A 23,376-nucleotide genomic window follows, 5' to 3' on the forward strand; every position below is an offset into this window, starting at 1 on the left:
GTATTTCCCCATTTCCCCCTTTTCCCAGCCCCTGGTAGCCACCTTTCCTCTCTATGTATCTATGAGTTTGGCTTCTGTGCCATTTTTATTGGCTTTTTGTAAATCGAAACAGTACTCACAGAGCACTGATACCTTCTTCCAGGTGAACTTCATTGTATGATAAAATGTCATATGCATTTCATGAGTACATTAACATTTTTGTTTTAATTTAGTGAAATTTACTACAGAATTTAATTTCAGCTCTTAGGAGCAACCTTGAGAGGACAAGGGTACATGTTGGATGATTTAAAACTTTAGGAAGTGAAGATAAGGTAGATTGTAAGTAAAAATACATTATGGGTAACCAGACATGAAAAAAATAACTTGTCTCAAGTCTCTAATTGTAACCTGTAAATATTTAGTTCTTTGATTACCTCAGCTTTAGGCAGAAGACTGGAAAAAGATATGGGGCATATCAAGATTTCTCCCTTTTCTTCAGCTTTATCAAGATCTTTTTTTTTTTTTCCATTTTGTTTGAGAATAGCTTGGAAGTGTTTGTCTTTTGAATGATAGCCTTAGTTATAAAAAATATTATGTAAGAGAGGGAGTATATAAAATTGAATTTTTGACTTTGGGGTTCTGTAACAGCTGTCTTTTACATTTAATCTGTGTCATTATTTTTTTGGTGCCCTTTATAGATGTCCTGTTTGCCGATATTGTCAAACGCCAGAACCAGTAGAAGAAAATAAGTGTTTCGAGTGTGGTGTTCAGGAAGTAAGTAACAAGTGGTGGAAAAGAATAATGTACACAGCTTTAATTGTCTGGGATTTTCTTCTGCCCATTGTGACTTAAATTGTTTTCAATTCTTTTTGAGACAGATTTTTTTTCTCTCTCTGTTGAGGATCAGGCAAAAAAAGAAAAAATTAAAATACACAAACTATTTTACTCCTACACAAAATACTTTATGCTTTCATTCTTTGGTGTTTGAAAAGGCCGAGATTTTTGTTGATAAATTATTTTTCCTTGTTGTTTACATAGAGTTCCATAGAATCCAGAGTGAAAAACTTAATTGACCCATAAAAGCATCCTTGTTGGGTGTTTTTTAAAAATATTTATTTATTTGGCTGCACTGGGTCTTAGTTGCAGCACTCAGGCTTAGTTGTTGGTTACTCAGAGACATGTGAGATCTTAGTTCCGTGATCAAGGATCCAGCCTGAGGACCCTGCATTGGAAGGTGGATTCTTAACCACTGGACCGCCAGGGAAGTCCCCTGGTTTGAATAAGGGGACTTATTTGAATGTAAAATAATTTGAATAAGTTTGAATAAGTCTCCTTATTCAGAACTCCTGTAGAAACATCTCTAAACCTCATCCTGTGTCAGGCCCCTCATACACCCCAGTGTCATACACCTCATACACCAGGTCATGTAATTTTACATCACTAATGAAGATCTTACCTCCTTCCTGGCAGAACCTTTGGATTTGTTTAATATGTGGCCACATAGGATGTGGACGATATGTGAGTCGACATGCCTATAAGCACTTTGAGGAGACCCAACACACGTATGCCATGCAGCTCACCAACCATCGAGTCTGGGACTACGCTGGAGGTGAACACCACTCCTGATTTCTAGTTTGGACTCATTCTATCTAAAAACATCTCTGTCAGAACCTCTCCACTTCCTTTCTCACAACTTGAAATCTTCCTGACAGCTATGGCAAACTCCAATTCTCATGGTGGCCCATAGGGCCCTCTTTCATATGTGAATGGCCTGCATTGCCCAGGTTAAAGAGAGTTAATACTTACACTCTTGCCCTCTCACTCTTTTTTAAAAATTCCAGTAATTTAAACCACTTGTAAAGAAATATTGCGCAGCATTTAATTTGGATCTGTGAAAACAAAAATTTTGTCCAAGTTAAAGGTTTATGGAGACCCTTTTCATTCTGAAAAACCATGCCTTGGTTGACTTATTCTTTTCTTTAGATAATTATGTCCATCGACTGGTTGCAAGTAAAACAGATGGAAAGCTAGTACAGTATGAATGTGAGGGTGATACTTGCCAGGAGGAGAAAATAGATGCCTTACAGTTAGAGGTAAGATATTTTATTATTAATCACTAAATACCTACGTCTACTGCTTTTTACTATTCTAACTTGAAAGGTTGTTTGGGCTTTAATTTTGCCATTTGCCTGGCATGTTAGCTTTTGTTTTAAAGATCTATATTGCTCTGAAGGATTCTTTAAATATTTTTATTTCATCTGATTTTCTTCTTTGGAAATCTGAAGTTTCATTGAGCCTTATAATTTTCAACATTATGTTCCTGGTTGTCTCAGAGTATTAGGGTTATCCTCTGTAGCTGTGATAAAACTAGAAGTTAAGAATCTTCCTGTTGGCATCACAGTAGCAGTCGGAAATGGAACAAACTTGGTCAGGATGAGGAGTCCCCAATAGCATCGTTCCATGCCGAGAAGCTTTTTTGTATATGTTGAGTTGACATTTAGTAATTGATAAAGATAAAGCCTTATATAGATAAAACCATTTTTGGATATTCATATAAGTGAAGAAACAACAAAATTTGCCCAGTTGGTTTTTCTCATAACAGTAAACTTTATATAAACTATAAACATGATATGTAAATTTTATATTACGGAAAGAAAAGTTTAACATGAGTCCTATTTTATATAAATTTCAAAACAATTACTTTAAAAACAAATACCTTAACCATTGGAGGAAGTGGACATTTGAAAACTTGCTCATCTCCAGGTGTTTAAAGTCAGTGAAATGGCCTAAAATAGAGCTGAAGTTGTTACCATTAATATATTGTATTGACATGAAAAAAGTTCCAATTTCTAGTGTTAAGTTTTTAGTAACTCCTACAAATTAAGTATGTTCATTCAGTGAATACCTATAGAGGGTTGCTGTCTGTCAGCTACTCTTCCATGTGCTACTTGTCCATTTAACTTAGCATTAAATGGACTCCCTGCCCTCCTGGAACATACATTCTAGTGACATACATTCTCTCAAATTGTCCTTTCTTTCTGTGGCTCTTTCATTCTCTTCTGGGGCCTGCAAACATGAGTAGATCTCCAGTCTCCTGGAATGATCTTTTCCAGAATACAAAATGTGATCCTGACACTCTTTGGCTCACATTTCTAGATGTGATACCCCGGAACTTTGCATAGGCCCCATCTCACCACACCCTATACTCCAGGCTCACTGGTCTTACTTCATGGCTGCAATAATCCTAAACGTCCACAGCATCACATTTCTCTGGAATCTTTCTGTCTCCTCCTATCTGTCTGTCAAGGTGTCAAGGGTCCTCTCAAATCTCACCTTCTGTCAGAAATCCTATCGGATCCTACCGTCATAAGCCATCTGTCCTTTCTCTGTAGTTACACAGCACTGTTCATTCATTCATGCACTTGGGTAGCAAACTTTTCTTGACATCCAGGATGTGCCAGGCATCGAGGGCACAAAAATAAAGATATAGCCTTGCTTTCAAAGAGTTCACAGTCCAGTCAAGGAGAGAGCCTGGTAAATGGCTGATTAAGTGCTAATGTCATAAGTGCTCTTAATGATGGGCACAGTGGGAGCCAAGAGGGGCAATTAACCCGAGGCTGGAAGTGATAGGGACAGCTTCCTGAAGGGGTAGCTGGATGAGCTGATTTGAGTTATACTCGATTTAAAACCATGTGGTTCTTGAAGTCAGCTTGAACAGAAACAAGGGTTTTTTAAATTGTACATTTCTCTGTTTGTCCCTAACTAGATTGATTGTAAGCCCCCAGAGGGGACTGAAGTGTAATTGTCATCTCTGTGTTCCCCTAATTATTGAGTAGAGTGGAACCAAGATGTAATATACATTCTGAATGTTCCTCTTACTCTTCTTAAGGTCATTAAAAATCAGGTTTTAATTGACTTTCAGAGACTGACAACAGTAACTTATGTTTTGGTGTCCATTCTCTGTGTTGACAACAGTAACTTATGTTTTGGTGTCCATTCTCTGTGTTTTTATAGTATTCATATTTACTAACAAGCCAGCTGGAGTCACAACGAATCTACTGGGAAAACAAGATAGTCCGGATAGAGAAGGACACAGCAGAGGAAGTAAGTCTCTCATTTGATGACTGCTAAAATGCCACGTGCTAGGACAGCTTGCTGGTGGGGGAGAAGGCGGAGTACAGGGGAAAAGGGATCCCACAATCTTTCCTTTGAGTCTCATCTATAGGCAGAGAGCTGGTTTACCTCTAAAAAAGAAACCTTTGTTTTAGGTCAGTTAAATCTCAACAAGGGTGGAGGCTAGTAAGGGTAGAAAAAAGAAAGGATTGGAATCGCTTGGCTCACTCCAGTGACCAAACTCTTGATCAAGGTTCCAGTAAACACCTGACTTGCCATCATACTGTAGACTTAGCCTCTGAAGGCTGTATCAGGAAACAACTTCCAGACAACAATGAGAGTGAAAGTAGTCAAAAAGAGGAAAAGGAAGAGACAAAAATACACTTACTGCAAATGTAATCAAGAGTTGACTCATTGGAAAAGACTGATGCTGGGAGGGATTGGGGGCAGGAGGAGAAGGGGAAGACAAAGGATGAGATGGCTGGATGGCATCACTGACTTGATGGACGTGAGTCTCAGTGAACTCAGGGAGTTGGTGATGGACAGGGAGGCCTGGCATGCTGCAATTCATTGGGGTCGCAAAGAGTCGGACATGACTGAGCCGACTGATCTGATCTGAAGCATAATTGAAGAGAAGGGAAGTGGACATATTCTCACCTAGGATTAATAAATCAAGATTTTATTGTGTGCTCACCTCTGCACACAAGCTTATTGTGTGCTGAGCCCTATTCTATACTAAGTTAAAGAAGAAATCAGACACTTGGTATGTACTTAAAAAAAAAGAAAAGAAACCTTGGATTTAAAGCCTTAAGTATTTTGGTATTTTGAGGTTGGGATGTTGTTTGTTTGTTCACTCAGTCAGGTTTTCTAGTGGCTTGTGCAATTCCATTTAAAAAATAGAAGTATGTGCATGAGAGTTTGTAATTTGAGTCAGCCAAGTGGTTTGTCAACTTGGGAACAGCTGCTTTGGGGAGCTGAATATGGGCTCCTAAGGCAAGAGGATGGTGCTTTAAAATCGAAGGGAATAAAATTAGGCAGAGATGCTAGAGTGGTCAGCATGGCACCTTGTTGGTCTCAGGCAGTGGTCTTGAAAATTTAACAAGATAATCCTTTAAAGAAGAGGCCATTCACTATTCCAGTGGGTAGAAGAGAAAAGTGATGTGATTTGGCGGAAGCCCAGCCCAGAGTGGCCCAGAGCGAGCGGCCCAGAGCTCCACCAACTTGGTTTTCCCTTTGTCTCCAGCATGTACAAGGAATGCTGAGAGTACCAGAGAAGGGAGTTTGAAAACCATTGAGCACCTGAGTGTTCATGTATATGGGGCTCTGGGAACCATTCTCAGGATCTAGGGACAGTGATTCCCTTAGTCTTAAATAAAGGCTTTTAAATTTAAATCATTGATTTAAATGGTTATTTTAAAAATGCTTATTTTAGTAACTGAATCTCCACCAGTAACTAGGTCTTCAGATGGGGAACTGCAGAGCCAGATACGGGGTTCACTTCTGTGGTAGCTGGTATTATCCTGGAGCTTAGCAGGCAAGGCCAACCTGTCACTTTATGCCAGGCTCAAGGGTCCCAGTTTCTGAACATGCGTACAATTGAGAAGAAATCAGGTCTCTTTCATTAAGGCGTAGTGTGTGCGTGCTCAGTCGTGTCTGACTCTTTGCAACCTCATGGACTGTAGCCCACCAGGATCCTCTATCCATGGAACTTTCCAGGCAAGAATACTGGAGTGGGTTGCCATTTCCTATGCCAGAGGATCTTCCCAATACAGGGATCAAAGCTGCATCTCCTGTGTCTCCTGCACTGGCAGGCAAATTCTTTACCCATAGCAGCACTTGGGATGCCCCCAGCTTTACAATAATCTCTCTCGAAAAGTTCATGATGCAGTTCTTACAAGAACCTTCTAAGCAACGGCAGTGCCTTTCTAGAGGGGCTTGATTGGAGTCCACATGGGAAGGAGGTACCTCTGACAGCACTCGAGAGGCAGAGCAGGGGTTGCTGCCACTCGGTGTGAAGTTTGGGTCTCCCCAGGAGGAGCACCAGCAATGCCATGCAGCCTCACTAATGAGTTTTTCTATGGCTGTCCCAGTGTGACCACCTAAAGTGCTTTGTACAGACCCTTGAGAACTTAGCTCAGGATCCTCTCTGCCTTTTAAGATTCTTGAGGATTAACTGCATTCCCTAACACATGCCAATGGAAAGCAAATCAGAGGGCAGGAAAACTAAAAATGTGAAACTCTGTTTACTTCGAGGTAGGGATAAGGTGGCGGCCAAGGCAGCCGTAAATACAAAACCTGGAAAGGATATTTTGTGTTCTAGTAAAAGAGGTCAGTTAATGGGTGATGTAAGCCTTTTGTTCCTGCCTCTGTCCTTCTCCTGACCAGTCCTCTGTCCGTTGGCACACCCAACCATGGTGCACGTGCAAGGAGAAACGGTGATCATGAGTTTCACGGGCAGAGATTCTTGGTCATGGGACTCATAGAAAGTTAATGTAGGGGAGCAGAGGGGCTGAAGATTGAAATTCACTGTGGACTTCAATTACAATACTATTCCAGTCCCTCGATGCCTTAGGTAGTGCAGTTATTACAGCGTGAGCAATGGAAAATGAAGCTCATACCCATTTGAAGGTTCCTAGTGTTAGTGGGCCATGTATGAAGAGCATAGAGTAGGTCATCTATACAGGTGAATTCTCCTAGATACCACTTTTTTTCTGGAATTCCCTAAGTGGTCCAGTGGTTAGGACTTGGCAGTTTCACTGACAAAGGGGATGGGTTTAATCCCTGATCGAGGAACTGAAATCCCACAAGTTGCATGACATAGCTTAAAAAAAAAAAAAGATAAATCTTTTCTTTTAAGCCTATAGCTCCATATATAAATTGCTGTTTTCCAGCTATAGATTGTGAACTGAGTTTGGTGGGCCACAGCTGGTATTTTTATTAAACAGCATGGGATAGATATCAGAGTGAATCACATTTAATATTACTTTGTGAAACTTCTGTTTCAGGAGTGTGTGTGTGTGTGTGTGTGTGTACACAAAGTGTTTCTTATTGCGGGCTAATGGTCAGAAATGGTTTTTAAATCACTGGTTTAAACCATCATAACATTTGTCTCTAGCAATATTAAAAACCTTTTTGAGGTCACTCAGTATTTTTCATCTTGATTTAAATGTGTTTGGCTTATTGTCTTTAGTCACCAAAACATTGGTTTGGTTTCTTTTGATGGTTATTTCTGTCCTTTCCAGTTTCCCTGAACTGATTGGAGTAACTTTAAGAGAAAAAGGTCAAAAGGATCTTGTGGTCTTATTTTAAAAACAGTATTGAGGAGAAAATTAATAGTGAATAGAATTAGAGTAATTTGAAAGCTATTTTTATTTTTATGACATAGCAGAACTTTTAGAAATCTCCTTTTAATTGCATGTTCTTCCAACTTAATAATGTTGGCTCTAAAGTTAATTACTACAAAGCCGTTATTCTTATTTAAAAAAAAAAAAAAAAGGGAGCAGTGCAGTTAGAGACCTGCTAGGCAGGCCATATGGCAAATGTTTAAAAAGAAAGCATTAAAAGTAGTGAGCTTTTTTCTGGCATGATGGATGTTGCATGAATGTATGCTGAGAGTTTAGATCTTGCCCAGAGGTCACTTTTCCTTTGTTATTGAGCTTTGGCCCACTGTCTGGTGCAGAGAGAGTTTTAGAACTTGGCTTTGAACCCAGACTTGGGGTCCAGTCCTGGACTCACATCACTCTAGCTGGGTGACCTTGGGGTGTATTGCCTCACCTTTCTCAAGCCTCAGTTTCTGTAAAAAGTTTATACACCTAAGTCATAGGCTTGTAATAAAGAATAAATGGAAAAAAGGGAATAAATGAGATACTACCTATAAGACACCTAGCCAATGCCTGAGCCATAGGATTTAAACTCTCAGTCACTTCCATTTCCTACTTGACCCACCTATCATGACCCACCTATCTTCTTCCTGTCTTTAGACCAGTGGTGTTGAGGCATACGTTTTTAAGACAATGTAACATGAATTCTTTCTGTAAACTGCCTCTATATAAACTCAATAAAATAAGAACTGCTTATGTTGCATGTGACTTCAGAGTACATGAGAATATTAATAGTGAGTTTGGAGGGGAAAGAATACCAAATAGCTAGAATCACCTGTTACAAGTACCTTTGGATTATTTGGATAATACAGTTGACCCTTAAACAGCATGGGTTTGACCTGCACTTACATGTGGATTTTTTGCAACAGATGCCTACTATAGTACTATAGGAACCACAAGTGGTTGAATCTGCAGATGCAGAACCTCAGATACAGAGCACTGATGATAAAGTTATACTCGGATTTTCAACTTTGAGGAGGGTTGAGTTCCTAACCCCCACGTCATTCAAGGGTCAAGTGTAATTTTAGAATATGATCTCAAGAGGTAAAAAACAGTAGTGAGTTAAGAATGGGAGATTCTTGTCCTCCTACACTGTTGATAGGAAAGTAAATTGGTGCAGTCACTATGGAAGACAGAATGGAGGTTCCTTAAAAAAATTTAAAAATAGAGCTACCATATGATCCTGCAATCCCACTCTTGGACATATATCTGAAAAAGACATAAACTCTAATCAGAAAAGATAAATGCACCCTGGTGTTCATAGCAGCACTATTTATAATAGCCAGTACAAATAGAAGAAACCTAAATGTTCATCAACAGATAAATAGATGAAGATGTGGTACATATATACACTGGAATACTACTCAGCCGTAAAAAAAAGAATGAAATAATGCCATTTGCAGTAATATAAATGGACCTAGAGATTATCGTATTAAATAAAGTAAGTCAAAGAAAGACACATATTGTATGATTATCAGTTACATCCAAATCTTAAAAAATAATACAAATGAATCTATTTACAAAATAGAAACAGGCTCACAGATATGGAAAATAAATTTATATTTACCAAAGAGGATGGGAAGGGGAGTGTGGAATTAACTGATAGACACTACTCTATTTGAAATAGATAAGCAACAAGGATGTACTATATAACACGGAATCATATTCAATATCTTATAATAATTTATAATGGAAAATAATCTGAAAAATATATATGTATTACTGGATCACTTTGCTGTACACATGAAACTACCACAGTATTACAAATCAGCTACATTTCAATTAAAAGAAAAAAAAGAATGGGAGGTTCTGGTCTGGCTTCTTACAAAACCATCTCCTACTCTGTAGCCTGAAGCTCTTTACCTTCTAGCAGTTTCACTCAACATTCAGTAGCTTTTGATCCCTCTTCATCCTGGTTGAGAGAAATGGTAAGAAAAAAGAGAGTTCTCAAAATATTTACTCCTGTTGCAGAAATTCTTTCAGATAATGGTCTCACCTTTTCTAAGTTTGGTTTGTCAAAGTTAAAGACAAGTAGTTGGGAGGTGAAAATTGTAAAGTTAGCCCCAAAGGCCACACAGCTTTCTCTTTGAAATAAAACTGATCTCTGTTTACTATTTCAGATTAACAACATGAAGACCAAATTTAAAGAAACAATTGAGAAATGTGATAGTCTGGAGCACAGACTAAATGATCTCCTGAAAGAAAAGCAGTCTGTGGAAAGAAAGTAGGTATAACTGACCTGTTCTTTTAATTAGCTGTTTTATCCTGACAGGCTCCATAAACAGAGAATCTCCTTTATTCCCAGGGACACACACTCATTATTGTCAAGTGTGTGTGTATGACCGAGTTTTCAAGGGTCTCTCTATATATGGAGCAGACCTACTGTGACTTCCTATTTACTAAAAAATTCAGTGTTTCATGCCAGATGGATGCCATGTGGAATACAGGGCTCTCTCCTGATGACAGTGCTTATGCTTGCACAAGTGTCTCCTATTTTTGCCTGTAGAAAGCTATCTCCCTTTGCCCAGAGCTTCTCTGAGCTGTGGTGACTGAAAGATACTTAAATCTAAGCTGGAGATGGTGTGTCTTCTGGCTTTGCTTGGGAAATAAAGGCCAAAGATACTGAATATGGAGCAAAAAGCACATCAACAACATGGCAAGAACATTCTCTACTACTATTATTTGGGAAGATAATTGCTATTAAATGAAACTACTTTTCTAGCTTAAATTAGACTCACAAAAATAATTGGATTTTTTGCCTCCAGACAAATGGATAAAAAATAAAGGGGATAATTGTCCCTTAAGAAGGTTTTTTGGTTTGTGTTTTTTTAATCTTTTATTTTGGAATAAATTAAGGTTTACAAAAAGGTTGCAACGATAGTTCTAAGAATTTCCATATACCTTTCACCTGTTTTCCCCCATAGCAAATAACTGGATATTTTTAGTAGTGTGGGGGGGTGTGTGTGTGTGTGGTAAAATCTGTGTTACTTAGATTTTGCCATATTAATCATTTTAAGTATACCAGTGTGTATACTTAAAGTGTGTGTATACTGTGAGGTGTCTTCACGGTGTGTATACTGTGAGGTGTCCTCACAGTGTGCAACTATGATTCTAGAATTTTTCATCACTCCAACAAAAACTCTTCACCAAAGGGGTTAACTGTTGCGAAAACAATACTACAACATAAATAGAAATAAAAATTAAAAAGTCTCTTATACTTTCAGTGCCCTAACTAATTGAACTGTTCCAAAGAATTTAAAGTTAAAACTGAAAGTTTTCTTTCACTCCCAACCTCTAGGATCTAATGCCTGATGATATGAGGTGGAGCTGATGTAATAATAATACAAAAAGTGCACAGTAAATGTAATGCACTTGAATCATCCTGAAACAATCTCCCCCGTCCCCCTTCACTTCCTGGTCCATGGAAAAACTGTCCTCCATGAAATCAGTCCCTGGTGCCAAAAAGGTTGGGGACCACTGATCTAGAGGTTCTTAATGGCACCAGTGAATACTTCTTGTTCCAGCTCTTTTACTGTACCTGTATAAACATCTCACATACATCTTTTTTCTACAAAAATTGAATAATATTAGGTATTCTCTTTGGTAAAATATTCTGTTTGGGAGGGTTTTTTTTTTCGTTTGGACTGGCGCAACTAGATCTATACCTTGTAACATGTATGAAAATCATAATAATTTTAACCAGTTCCCCTTGATGGACATGTTTTACTACTATAAACAATGTTGCAATAAGCACCTTTCTCCATATGTCATTTAGTGCAACCCTGAATATATTTATTTTATAGGATAAATTCTTGGAAGTAGAATAGCTATGTCAGAGGGCAGGTGAAATTTTAATTTTCATAGATGTTGCCAAGTTGACTTCCATTGAGTGTGTATCAGTTCACACTCCAGTGCCACCATGTGGGAGTGCCCCCTTTTCTCACATCTGAGCATTCTGATACATAAAAATGGTATTTCAAGTGGTGTTTTAATTTGTCATTCTTTACTTATAAGATTGAGCATCATATAAGGCACTCCCTCTTCTTGAAGACTCTTCTCCAGCAAATGCAGTGAGGTCAGAGCACTTGACTCTTTAAGAATGTCACTTTTCCTCATAACTTCTTTATCACAGTTATCATCTCTAAGCCACTCATGTAAACAATACAGAGAAGCAGTAGACATTCTATCATGAATCACAGAATAGTTTCTGTGATTGAAAAATCTCTGATCCTTAAATATTGTCCTGAAGCTACACTTGAGTTAACCGAAGCAGAATTCTGATTTCAGGTGGCTGTTGCAATGGCAGCAGACCCCTTGGCCATGGGAGCGAGGGGTCTGCCGTAAGTGGATTCTGAGGTCATGTTCTCTGTTCAGTCCCAGAGCAGAAAGGGAACTCTGTCAGCAAATGGAAAATGTCCATTGTCTCCCTTTGTTTTTGTGAAAGGTGCACTCAGCTAAACACTAAAGTGGCCAAACTCACCACGGAGCTCAAAGAGGAGCAGGAAATGAACAAGTGTTTGCGAGCCAATCAAGTTCTCCTGCAGAACAAGCTGAAGGAGGAGGAGAGGGTGTTAAAAGAGACCTGCGACCAGAAGGACCTGCAGATCACCGAGATCCAGGAGCAGCTGCGGGATGTCATGTTCTACCTGGAGACGCAGCAGAAAATCAACCATCTGCCCGCTGAGACCCGGCAGGAAATCCAGGAGGGACAGATCAACATTGCCATGGCCTCAGCCTCCAGCCCCCCGTCTTCTGGGGGCAGTGGGAAGCTGTCCTCCAGGAAGGGTCGCAGCAAGAGGGGCAAGTGATCTTCAGAGAAGTGCACTTCCCCAGGACTGTTCGCCCTGGCAGAGCGAGAGCATGCTGGGGCCTTCAGCTAACTATGAGGGTGGACCCTGAATAAGTATAAGTCAGGATCAAGCCACAGTTGTTCTGATCTTTCATTTGCTAGCGTGCGGTGTAACGACCGTAGAGGGCTGACGACCAGGAGAGTTGAGGGAAACAGGCAGTGTTTTCAAAGGTGGCTGCTTTTCTCAACCATGATAGTTCACTAACCTCAGACATTCTGATGACCATTTTGCCTTCATACTTGATAGATGCCCCAACGCTGCTGTGCATTTTTCCGTTGTATTTACTGAGTTGGTGTATTTGACTTTCAGTTAAGAGCTTGGATTTTTTTGTGTCCCCTGAAAGGTAATATTACCTCGCCCTAAGGCACCAAACCTGCCAGAAGTCACAGCAGTTGCTTGAGAGAGAGGCTCCTGTTGGCCACTAAGGATTTATGAAAACGCCCTAGCATTAATCTCATATCATTGGCATCACTTCTTGCCTCTGGGGAATTGAAGAAATAGTTAAATGTTACATGAAAAGAGGCTAGGTCTGTAAACCCAGCACTGGCTTGTCACCAGCAGCCATCTCCTCTTGCTCTAGGCCTCGCCAGGAAAAACAAACAGCCCCCGGGCAGACTGAGTAGACCCAGTGTAGGAAAAATGGTGACGTCCCCACTTTGTTTATTTTTGATGCCTCCACAGCTCATTATGAACCTCAGAGAAGGAGGCTTAATTTTTGCTTTAAGACTCAATCTCAGTGGATTTCCTAGCATCGCAAGAATAAACAGGCAGATTTATCGTCGATGTGAAAAGGTATGAGCAAGGCCTCTGACTGGCTGACTGTATTTTGTTGGGATCAGTATTTTCTGAGTGTTTACAAAAAACTGGGCTACGTGTTTAGGTTGTGACTAGAAGAAGCTTGGGCAGATCTGCAGTTATGCTTTCAAGATATATCCAAAAGGCTGTTGCTAAATTCAAAAATTAGAATTTTAACAGAGGCCCCTTTAAAACAGTCATGTAATGCTTATATGGGCCAACAGAGGGTCTGTGTACTTTTTCTAGAAACAGAAATGTCAAAAAAAAAAAACAACTCACAATATGTGATAATTAAACAAAATTAAAGTAAGACCCGTGTTGGAATTTAGCTTCCAAAAGAGGTGGCTGTATAGGTTAACAAGAGACACTTAAATGACAGATTTTCTTTTCTGTTTTTATAATTAGACAAAGTTTTCAAATGATCACACTTCAGAACTGGTTTTTAGCCTAGGATTAGGCCTCATCCTCCAAAAGTCTTCATGTCACCTGTTCACACACCAACTGTATGGCTAATCACCATGAGTTTCTGTGGGGTCTGCCACAGCATTTCCCAAAGAACCTTCTCTGTAACTCTGCAACATGAATGTACTCAGACATTCTCAATTTCTTCTTAGGGCAAACCAATTCCACAAGTCCCCCTTGGACTTTATATATATATATATATACACACAGGTATCTTAAAGCAAAAGTGGGAATGGGAAGCTAACCTAATTCTCTTTCCTATAGAGATTCTATTTTATTTAAAATCTATTTTTACACTAGTTAGAATCCTGCTTTTTTGACCAAGTACTTGTCGTGCATGTCTGACCTTGCAGAAGCTGGGGTGGATCGTAGCATACTAATTAAGAGAATTAGAAGTAGTTGACAAAGCTTGCTTGCTCCTCATTTCTCTGTGATCACCTCTTGTCAAGCAGCTCTACCACCACTGGGAGAACAGAGATTTTTCTCAGTAAAGGTGAGATAAACACTCTGAAAGGCTGTGCCCAGAGGAAGGAGCAAATAGGCAAATGTTTCCAAACGACTTGAAGGTTTAAAAAAAAAATGTTCCAGAAAAAAATCTTGTCAAGCTATGTAAAGAAAATGTTTTAAAAAAAAACAGTCAATGAGTCATGTTTGAATTTGACAAAATTACATAAGGTAGAAACTCTTAGTGTTTTCTGCAGGATGGAAATGAACCACTTAACATATCCATACTACCTTGAAATTGCATTAAAATAACCAAACTTGGAAATGATCCTGCCATGTGTGAAATCTGTGTCTCTCTGGTGGTTATTTTGCTTGGGGGCTTGTACCTGAATCATCTAAGAAAAAGTAACTGAACCAGATAGAGAAGAAGGTTCTCTGAATTGGGAGGCTCGGGTTAAGAGAAGACTCAGACGCACCATTCTCTTGCAAACTATGGTTAAAAAAAAAAAAAAACAGTCAATTTCTACACCCAAGACTTTTTTCCAGGCCCTCTACAGAGCTAGGGTGGTTTTGTTTTTGAAAACTGTCATAAATGTGACTCGTTTCAGGATCCACCGTGTAAGATAAAGCACTGAAGTGACTCCCCGCTCCCTGCTTGCTCAGTAAAGTTGCTCTCGGCTGAAAAAGGGATTTAAATGGGCCAGTCAGTAAGAATGTGAAGAACTTGGCAAATCACAAATGAACAACCTTCTGTCACTACTTGGAAACCTCTCTCCTGGTGCACTCGGGGTATACAAGCTACAAATACTACCCGTAAAATTTGGCTGCAGTGTATGAGGCCACATTGCTTGGGCTGGTGGTAGATTTTGGCTCGTTGTGATAAAGTCCATGGGCTAATCTGGAAAAGAAAAGTCACTCTTATAACATTTGAGGAAAGCTATTTTGTTTCCTCCAGGATAAAGCTGATTTAACTCTGTTGCAGTGATTCTGCTGTGTTACTTCCCTCTTGGCAGCAGAAGGGAAGATTTTCAGGAACTTTTCTTGAGATCTAGCTCCTGTTCTTTAATGGCGCTGGGGGGTACATCTAAACCACCCAGAGACCTGGCCAGCATCTGAAGCAAGTTTAGGAAGCCACCGAGTGTTCTCTGGCAGGCCTGTGCTGCTGGCCAGTCTTCATTCTTGCCTGTGAAAATTCCTGAAATGGGAGTCCTAGAATTCTCTGTAGTGGCTACACCAACAGATGCAGCTTTTAAAGTTAAGATTTTTAAATGACAGAGTAAAGTCATAATAACCTGTCCTCTGAGGAACCCTGAGTTCTACCCCAGAGCCAAAGCCCAATCTCCTCTACGATGTGAAGTTATCTCCCCCCAAGGCAGTACTGTGGTCAGCCTGCAGCAGGCAAAAAGCATGCTTTGCATTTGTGCAGTAGGGCACTTCAGGGAAGTTATATAAGACTTTTTACTTTTTTGGGGGGCGGGGGGAGAGAGTGTGGTCTCTTTATCCTGATTAATGTCATAACTTCTTTACACCCTCTTCTCATTTTCTGAAGGTAGTGGTAACCATTTACCACCTGATGGTAACCCTTTTTCTTGCTTCCCTGAAACTTACGAGCCCTCCCCAGAATGCTGTCATTTAGGACAACAGTTTCTATCAGACATGAATTTTGAAAGCTGGACTTCTAGAGGCGAAAACTATTTCAGAACCATTTTAGCTAGTGTACCTTTCCAGGGCATTGAGCAGCCTCTCACTGTAATTCTGGAAGCTTATAAGAGCCTGAAAGGTGGTCTGCAGTTGGTTTTTAATCTGGATTTTGAATTCTTTCTGCCTTAAGGCCAGGAAGAGATGAACAGTCTGTCGTGTTATACACAATGACTGTGGCCTTGGGGGCCTAATATTGAACTTCTTTGGGGCAGAAACTTCTCACTAGAACGGAGCTGCACTGGTGCAGACACTTGTTACCCTAAGGCTAATTACCATTTCCGTAGTGTAGTGGTTATCAAGTTCACCTCACAAGGCTAATTACCAAGGACACAACATGAACTAAATCAGCTTTGCTTCTTTTCAGACTGTTCTAAATCCTCAATCCAAAACTCCTTTCAGATCCAGCATATCTTGAAATAAGAGAGGTTTGTCTGGGACTGGGGAAAGGGAGGGTCCATCAAAGGGTGAAATCACCAGCAAAATCTTGGACCATGAAGGTGTTTGACACCTAGGATGAATCTACCCTAGCACAACACAGCTGACTCTAAAAAAAAATCAGAGTGAGGGACTTCCCTGGTGGTCCAGTGGCCAAGACTGCACTCTCAATGCAGGGGGCCTGGGTTCGATCCCTGGTCAGGGAACTAGGTCCCACAAGCCACAACTAAAAGATACCACTTGCTGCAACAAGTTCCCGTGCAGACGAAAAAAAAAAGTGAGTCTATGGCACTGAATCGGAAAAACAGTTCTGACTTGCCCTCTGTGGAGACGTCTTCTGCCATCTTCTGCTGGGAAGAAGCTGCAAGTCCCAGAACAAACCTACTTGATTTGTTTCCTCATTTAAAAAGAACAATTGAGATCCCGCCAGCTATATGGATTCCTGATTCTAAATTCTTCATTCTTTGGTTGTGGCCCAACGGGCTAAAAGTTCAGACTTTTCCCTGGAGGGCCGAGAGAGGGTGAGTGCCATTAAGAGAAGGTGTTTCCACCACTTGAGAAACTTGCTTGTATCACTTACATCATTATCATTGTGCTTAACACCAGCAGGCTGAGGTGCTAAATGGAAAAGAAGGAACGCAAGCTAATTTCTGGGCAGAAGAACAGATCACAGAGAAAGACCTAGAAGTGAAGAAGAAGAAATGGAAATTTTCAGAAGGAATCAAGAGAGTTGCTGGCTTGGAGACACTCCAGCGGACAGCAAATTGGAACTTATCGCACAAAGCCAGCGGGTCCTGCAGCAGCATTCTCCTGGAATTATCTTTTGTGAAGAATCTAGCCTTCATCGTAGCCGTGTCCACTCACACATCCTGATTAGTTTATGCATGCTTGGAAACTCTGAGCCCAAAACCGCTCGCCAAAGTGACCGCAACAGAAGAGCCACGTCATGACTCCCCCACCTCCCCACTCCACCTGTCCTTGGGGAAACAAATGAAAAGCCTGCTTTCGAAACGCACGCCCCAGGAAAACAGCCTTTCGGTTGCATTTGTTTCTATGCTGTGCAAAATCAACACTGACTGGCTTTGATCCCAAACAGGGCCAACTGCGGACACTGAGATTTCTGCAGCCTTCGGCAGCCCTCCCCACCCCCAGCACATTCAACTTCAATTACGTGGGAACAGGCCCGGGGCCGGGGGCTGCCGCCAGATTCTCCTGGCCCAGCTTAGGAGGCCCCGTGCTGTGGCCCAGAATCTTTCCTAAAAGTCTCTGCAGGATTGCTCGGTCGCTGCCAATCCTGCACTTTCTGTTTGGCTAGATTCCTGGCTCTGTTTGATCAGAGTCAGGCGAAGGCTCTCTCCTGCTCCTTTTCCTCCTGTATGCCGGGATCTCCTCTCCCTGCAATCCCACGGCCTCTCACAGTTTTATGTAAATAAAGACATCCTGCTGCTTTTCAGAAACAGAATAATCCCCCAAAGATGACCCACACCATGCAGTCCTCAGCAAAGGGCTGCCTTTTTGGTGAACTCTGTTCAAACACTTTTCACCTGCTGAGATAATATTCTTGTACAAAGGGAGGTAATTAATGTCAAAGAATCCTGATTGGATTATTGTTGGCTCCTGTGAACCCAAGTAGACAGGGAAAAACCTAAAACATTGTAAAGTTTAAAAAAAAAATTAAAAAATGAATTATGGTAGAAAAAAAAAAAACATTAAAACAACACCCCTCTGAGAGACCTCTTTTCCAGCCCTGGTTACCCCAAGTAGAAATCCAGAGGGGCAGACCCCAAATCTGTTTTCTTTGGTAGGACCCAGAGCTGACAGAGTCACTTTGCTCTTGCCAAGAATCAGAAGCGGAAGAAAGTCCTGTCTTTGCTGAGGTGTTTGTTTCCAAGGCAAGCTCGCATTTGTTGAATTCCAAACCATGTACCAAATTACAGTTGCTGTGTCGGGTGCTTTCCATGTACTCAGCGCGCGCCTGTAAAGTAGGTAGTTACCCCATTTTACAAATCAGGAAACCAGGGCTCAGCAGCGGACATTTCAGCATTGACATGAGGTGACATAGCTGATACACGTGACAAGGGCAGCTCCCCATTTCAGCACTGTTTGACCCCCAAATCTGGGCTCCTTGCCACTCCTCTCCACTGCTCCCCTAATGTTGGAAATTGGGGACAAAGGACATGGCCCCCAATTCCTGTTTTGTGGTTGCCTTGGGAAAAGAGCAGAGTATTGGCTTAAGACTACTTTTGTGTGAGGACTGTAGTTCTGTCCGCCCACCCTCTGCAAGCCTTGCCCTCTCCTCATGGAACTGTCTGACTTCTCTCTGGCTCTCTCCCACTCAGGCCGGGCCTGAGCCAGAGCTGATAAAGGAGAGAGAAAACTTCACCAGTACTTCCCCTCATTCCACCCAAGGGCAGACTCTGGGAAATTGCCTCTCGTGGCCCTCTTCATTCAGGGGCTCAGGGCCCAGGCCACACCAAGCAAGTAAGCTGACATCTCAGTTCATTTACATGGAGCTTCCCTAGCTGGAAAAGTTGCTTCTGGAACAAAACTATCTAGACCCTGAGGAGTCCTTTCTTTGAGCGTGTAGACTCAGTTACTGCCCCCAAAGGCACAGTCAGACAGGCATAAACAGGCTAACTGGAAACTTTAAATTCTGGAGGGATCAGCTTAATTTGTGGCTTCGATTTATTACAGAATAAATAGGAGAGAGAGAAAACCTAGAACAAGATTTTTATAAACTACTGAGGGATATAAAGCAGTGTTAATTTGGTAGGTATAGACTGATGTGTGTACAAATGTCTTCCAAAAGCTTTTTCTGTTTTTTTTTTTTCTAATTGAAATATAGTGATTTACCATGGTGTGTTAATTTCTGCTGTTCAGCAAAGTGATTTATACATATATGCATTTTTTAATACTTTTCCATTATGGTTTATCTCGAGGTATTAAATATAGTTCCCTCACTTTCACTTTTCACCTTCATGCCTTAGAGAAGAAAATGGCAACCCACTCCAGTGTTCTTGCCTGGAGAATCCCAGGGATGGGGGAGTCTGGTGGGCTGCCGTCTCTGGGGTTGCACAGAGTCGGACCCGACTGAAGCGACTTGGCAGCAGCAGCAGTGCAATATTATACAATAGGACCTTGTTGTTTATTCTATATCCAACTTTATTTCTTTTATATTATCACAAGTCAAATTCAATTTGAGAGATTCAATACCAATTTTTGTTATGTAACTCACATCTCCACTTATTTCTACTTATCCTATTTACAATTATGTATTCTAAGTGCTATAAAACAATAGTAAGAGCTTTCTCTTTTAAAATACACAAGTAGGGGACTTCCCTGGTTGTCCAGTGGCTAAGACTCTGTGCTCCCAATGCAGGGGGTGCACGTTCAATCCCTGTTCAGGGAACTAGATCCCATATGTTGCAACTAAGACCCAAGGCAGCCAAATAAATAAAAATAAAAACTAAATATTTTTTCAAAAGAAGATGAATTGGGAAGGGCAATAAGAAGAAGGCACAGAAATGCCGCGGGATTCAGAAGAGGGCAGGATAACTGGGCATGGAGAGGCTGTGGGGACAAGGCCTTGGTTGAGATGGACCTTGCCTACCCTGCACCCTCTGTGGAGCTCTAAGACCAGTGTGGAAAGTGTTGTCTTGAACAAATTCTATCTGAGTTACAGGAGAATGAGGATGCCTCCAGCTACAAGTAATAGAATCTCAACTCAAAATGGCTTACACAATAAGAGATTAATTATTTCACAAAACAAGGATGGAGACAGGTCAAGTTCTGGATTGGTTAATGAGCAGCTCAACAACCTCACCAAAGAACTGGTGCAGAAGCCCTCCCAAGAGACTCCCCCAAACTCCTTGAGGACAATCATGATTTACCTCCCAAGATTGGGGGTAGGCCTCACCAGCCCAGAAACTCAAACAAGGTGAATATCTGGATAACTGTACTGCTCTCTTAGCAAAGAGATGAATCATGATTGCTCCTAGTTGATGGTATCAATCCTATTCCCTTGTGCAAGAGATTGGTCAGAGATGGTCATGGGACTTGATTTTGGCCAGTGAGATGGAGAAGGAAATTTGCCAGAGATTTCTGGAAAAGATTTTACCCTCTGAAATGAAAAGCATGAAAATGAGAAAGCTGTTTTTGCTCCTGCCCTCTTCCTTCTTTCCTTCCTTCCTTCTGAGAATGCCTCTGTGTGAGGATATGACACTTGGTTTCACAGCAGCCAGTTTGTGACCCAGAGGGACAATGTTGCTGACATGCTGAGGATGGCAGAGCAGAAAGAGAGAAAGAACCTGGGCCCCTAGCATGCAGGGAGAACCAACCTTGGAATTACTTATCTTTAGATAGCTAATACATGCAATAAACAACTTTGACCTTGTAAGTCCCACTAGTAGGGTGTTCTATTACTTATAGACAAATGCCTTTCTAATAGATAAGAGTCTCCAACTCTCTGTCTAAACTTATTGCCCTGTATATATCACACATTCCTTCTTTGCTGGTAATAAATACATTTGGGGCTGGTGGTGACCATCTTTTCTCCCATGTGGAAAGAGACCACATGAGAATAAAATCAATGCAGAAAAAGCAAAGGCGGGGGTGGGGGGGGCCAGTCCCTGATGTCACTGTCTGAGCCTCTGGATTAGCTGTGCCTGAAGTCAGCCCTACTCCTGGACTTCGCAGTTACATAAGCCAATAAATTCCATTCCCTTATTTATCTATTCTCTCAATCCAGGTCCTCTTGATTTCCTGTCACTGAAAGAGTCTTGATTAATATACAGTGCCCCGAAGTGCCACTTCAGGGCCTTCCCTCACATCACAGATGATCATAAAGTATTTGTCAGGGAGATGAATTCACTACTTTCTCTCCTCATCTCTGCTTTCCAGACTTCTGAATGCTAACCTTGTCAGTATCATCGGTATCGCCTCCGCAAAAGTAGGGCAGGAGAGCTGGAAGGAGGAGATGCCTGGCACTTCAGGGCAGTGAGAAGTCACCTTCCTGGGTTTCCATAGCATAAGGAGTGTTACATCATGACGCCTTACAGAGGTAAAACCAGCATTGAAAAGCATTAGTTGCTCAGTCGTGTCCGACTCTTTGTGACCCCATGGACTGTAGCCTACCAGGTTCCTCTGTCCATGGAATTCTCCAGGCAAGAATACTGGAATGGGTTGCCATTCCCTTCTCCAGGGGATATTCCCAACCCAAGGATTGAACCCAGGTCTTCCACACTGCAGGTAGATTCTTTACCATCAGAGCCACCAGGGAAGCCCAAGGCCAAGTTCAGGGGTGGACCTTGGGGACTGTTGTTCCACAACTACCATCTCACTAACTGCCCAGAACTTTCTGCCTGCAGTTGGGTTTCTTCCAGGTGGAGGGGGATGGGAGCCCCAGGGCCCCAGAGAGCCCCAGGCGCTGCCCACACCAACTCTTGGGCGCCTTCTCTCTCTAGCCTCCATGAAAAATCCCAGGATTTCATTCTCTTTAGCCCAGGCTGGACCACACGCCCCTATCTGCAATGACCACTCTGGCTCTGACTGGCCAGACCTATTCCATGTGCCAGGGTGCTGTGGTCTGTGGGCCCTTGTCACCACCTTGTGTGGGGAAAGGGAGTTTCCCAAATGAAGGCAGGCTGGGAGCTGTTATGCAAACAAAGGGTCAGGAATGTCCACTGGGTAGATGAAACAGCTGACGTCCATCATAAAGCCAACCCTCTACAAACTGGAACTTAAGAAATCTTAATGCATTTCACTAGCAGTTGTTGGATTCAGCAAATATTATTTTTTGCACTCCATTAAATGCCACAAGTTATGTGTTAGGAGTCTGGGGCAATAAAAATGATCAAAGTCTTCAAAGACTTCAGGTGATCAGATCAAGTGATCAAACAAGTGATCTGATAATGTAAACCAGCTACTGTGATTCACTGTCATAAAATGCTATGCTCTGGAGACAGGAAAGAAAGGGTGTGCTTCATTCTACTTGGTTTGGGGGTGAAGAGAAGCTACAAAAAAGAAGTGCAATTTGAGACAAGCCTTGACATTAAAGCGCACAGACTGGCAGGGGAAAGGGATAGGCTGGGGTCCTTCAGCAGAGAGCAAAGGAACAGAGGGGAGGAAGTGCCTGGTAGATCCTGAGAACAGCAGGGGATGCCCAGCTGCATAGAGCAGGGGTGCCATGTGTTCGGGTGACATGTAGAGTAGTGGGCCCTCAAAGATGTCCATAATCTAACTCTCTGAACCTGTGTAAGTCACCTTATTTGTTAGGGACTGTTATCATCTCCATTTTATAGATGAGGTAACTAAGAAATTCAAGAGTGAGGAGCTCCCTCTCAGTGGTCCAGTGGCTAAGACTGATGCTTCCCATCCAGGGGGCATGGGTTAGATCCCTGGTCAGGGAACTAGATCCCACATGCCACATAGTGGGGTCAAAAATACATAATAAAGAAAAATGAAATAATTTGTCCATGATCACCTGGCTATCAAAGAGTAAAACTAGCATTCAACCTGGGCAACCTGGACTTGGGAATGAAGTGATGCTGGCCAAGGACTTGCAGGTCTGAAGGTTCTGTAGGAATTCTAGTGGAAATGAGTGGCAGGCAGCTGATGGGATGAGCCCTGAGCTCAGAGCAGGAAAGATTTGGGGATTCTTCACTGTACATGTGTGGCCAGAGCCATGGGTATAAAACTGTGGTGTTAGAGAAGACTCTTGAGAGTCCCTTGGACTGCAAGGAGATCAAACCAGTCAACCCTAAAGGATATCAACCCTGAATGTTCTTTGGAAGGACTGATGCTGAAACTGAAGCTCCAATACTTTGGCCACCTCATGAGAAGAGCTCACTCATTGGAAAAGATCCTGATGCTGGGAAAGATTGAAGGCGGGAGGAGAAGGGGATGACAGAAGACGAGATGGTTGGATGGCATCACTGACTCAATGGACATGAGTTTGAGCAAGCTCCGGGAGATGGTGAAGAACAGGGAAGCCGGGCGTGCTGCAGTCCATGGGGTCACAAAGAGTCAGACACAATTAAGCGACTGAACAACAACCACAGTGGGTGTAAAAAAGAATGCCTGAAAGAGAATGTAGATGTGAGATGACGTGAAGGCTTAAGACAGAGCCTGGATAACAGTGGCAGTTGGGCAGGAGTGAAAGAAACAGGAAACGAAGATCCTGAGAGGTCAGAAGAGGCCCAGTTGGGTAGATGTCCAGA

General features: G+C 41.8%; 1 protein-coding gene across 1 annotated transcript in view; it reads left to right on the forward strand.

Moving 5' to 3' along the window:
* BRAP (BRCA1 associated protein) overlaps positions 1 to 14,351 on the forward strand; it is a 31,660-nt gene extending 17,309 nt beyond the window's left edge. Inside the window, exons 7-12 of the mRNA XM_070386160.1 lie at positions 678 to 753; positions 1,450 to 1,588; positions 1,963 to 2,072; positions 3,994 to 4,083; positions 9,593 to 9,696; positions 11,917 to 14,351. Of these exons, the coding sequence (XP_070242261.1) occupies positions 678 to 753; positions 1,450 to 1,588; positions 1,963 to 2,072; positions 3,994 to 4,083; positions 9,593 to 9,696; positions 11,917 to 12,280 (883 nt within the window). The 3' untranslated portion in view covers positions 12,281 to 14,351. The remainder of the gene's footprint in view (positions 1 to 677; positions 754 to 1,449; positions 1,589 to 1,962; positions 2,073 to 3,993; positions 4,084 to 9,592; positions 9,697 to 11,916) is intronic.
* The last annotated feature ends 9,025 nt before the right edge of the window (positions 14,352 to 23,376 follow it).

The sequence above is a fragment of the Bos mutus genome, chromosome 17 (assembly GCF_027580195.1).
Source record: "Bos mutus isolate GX-2022 chromosome 17, NWIPB_WYAK_1.1, whole genome shotgun sequence".
Lineage (NCBI taxonomy): Eukaryota > Metazoa > Chordata > Mammalia > Artiodactyla > Bovidae > Bos > Bos mutus.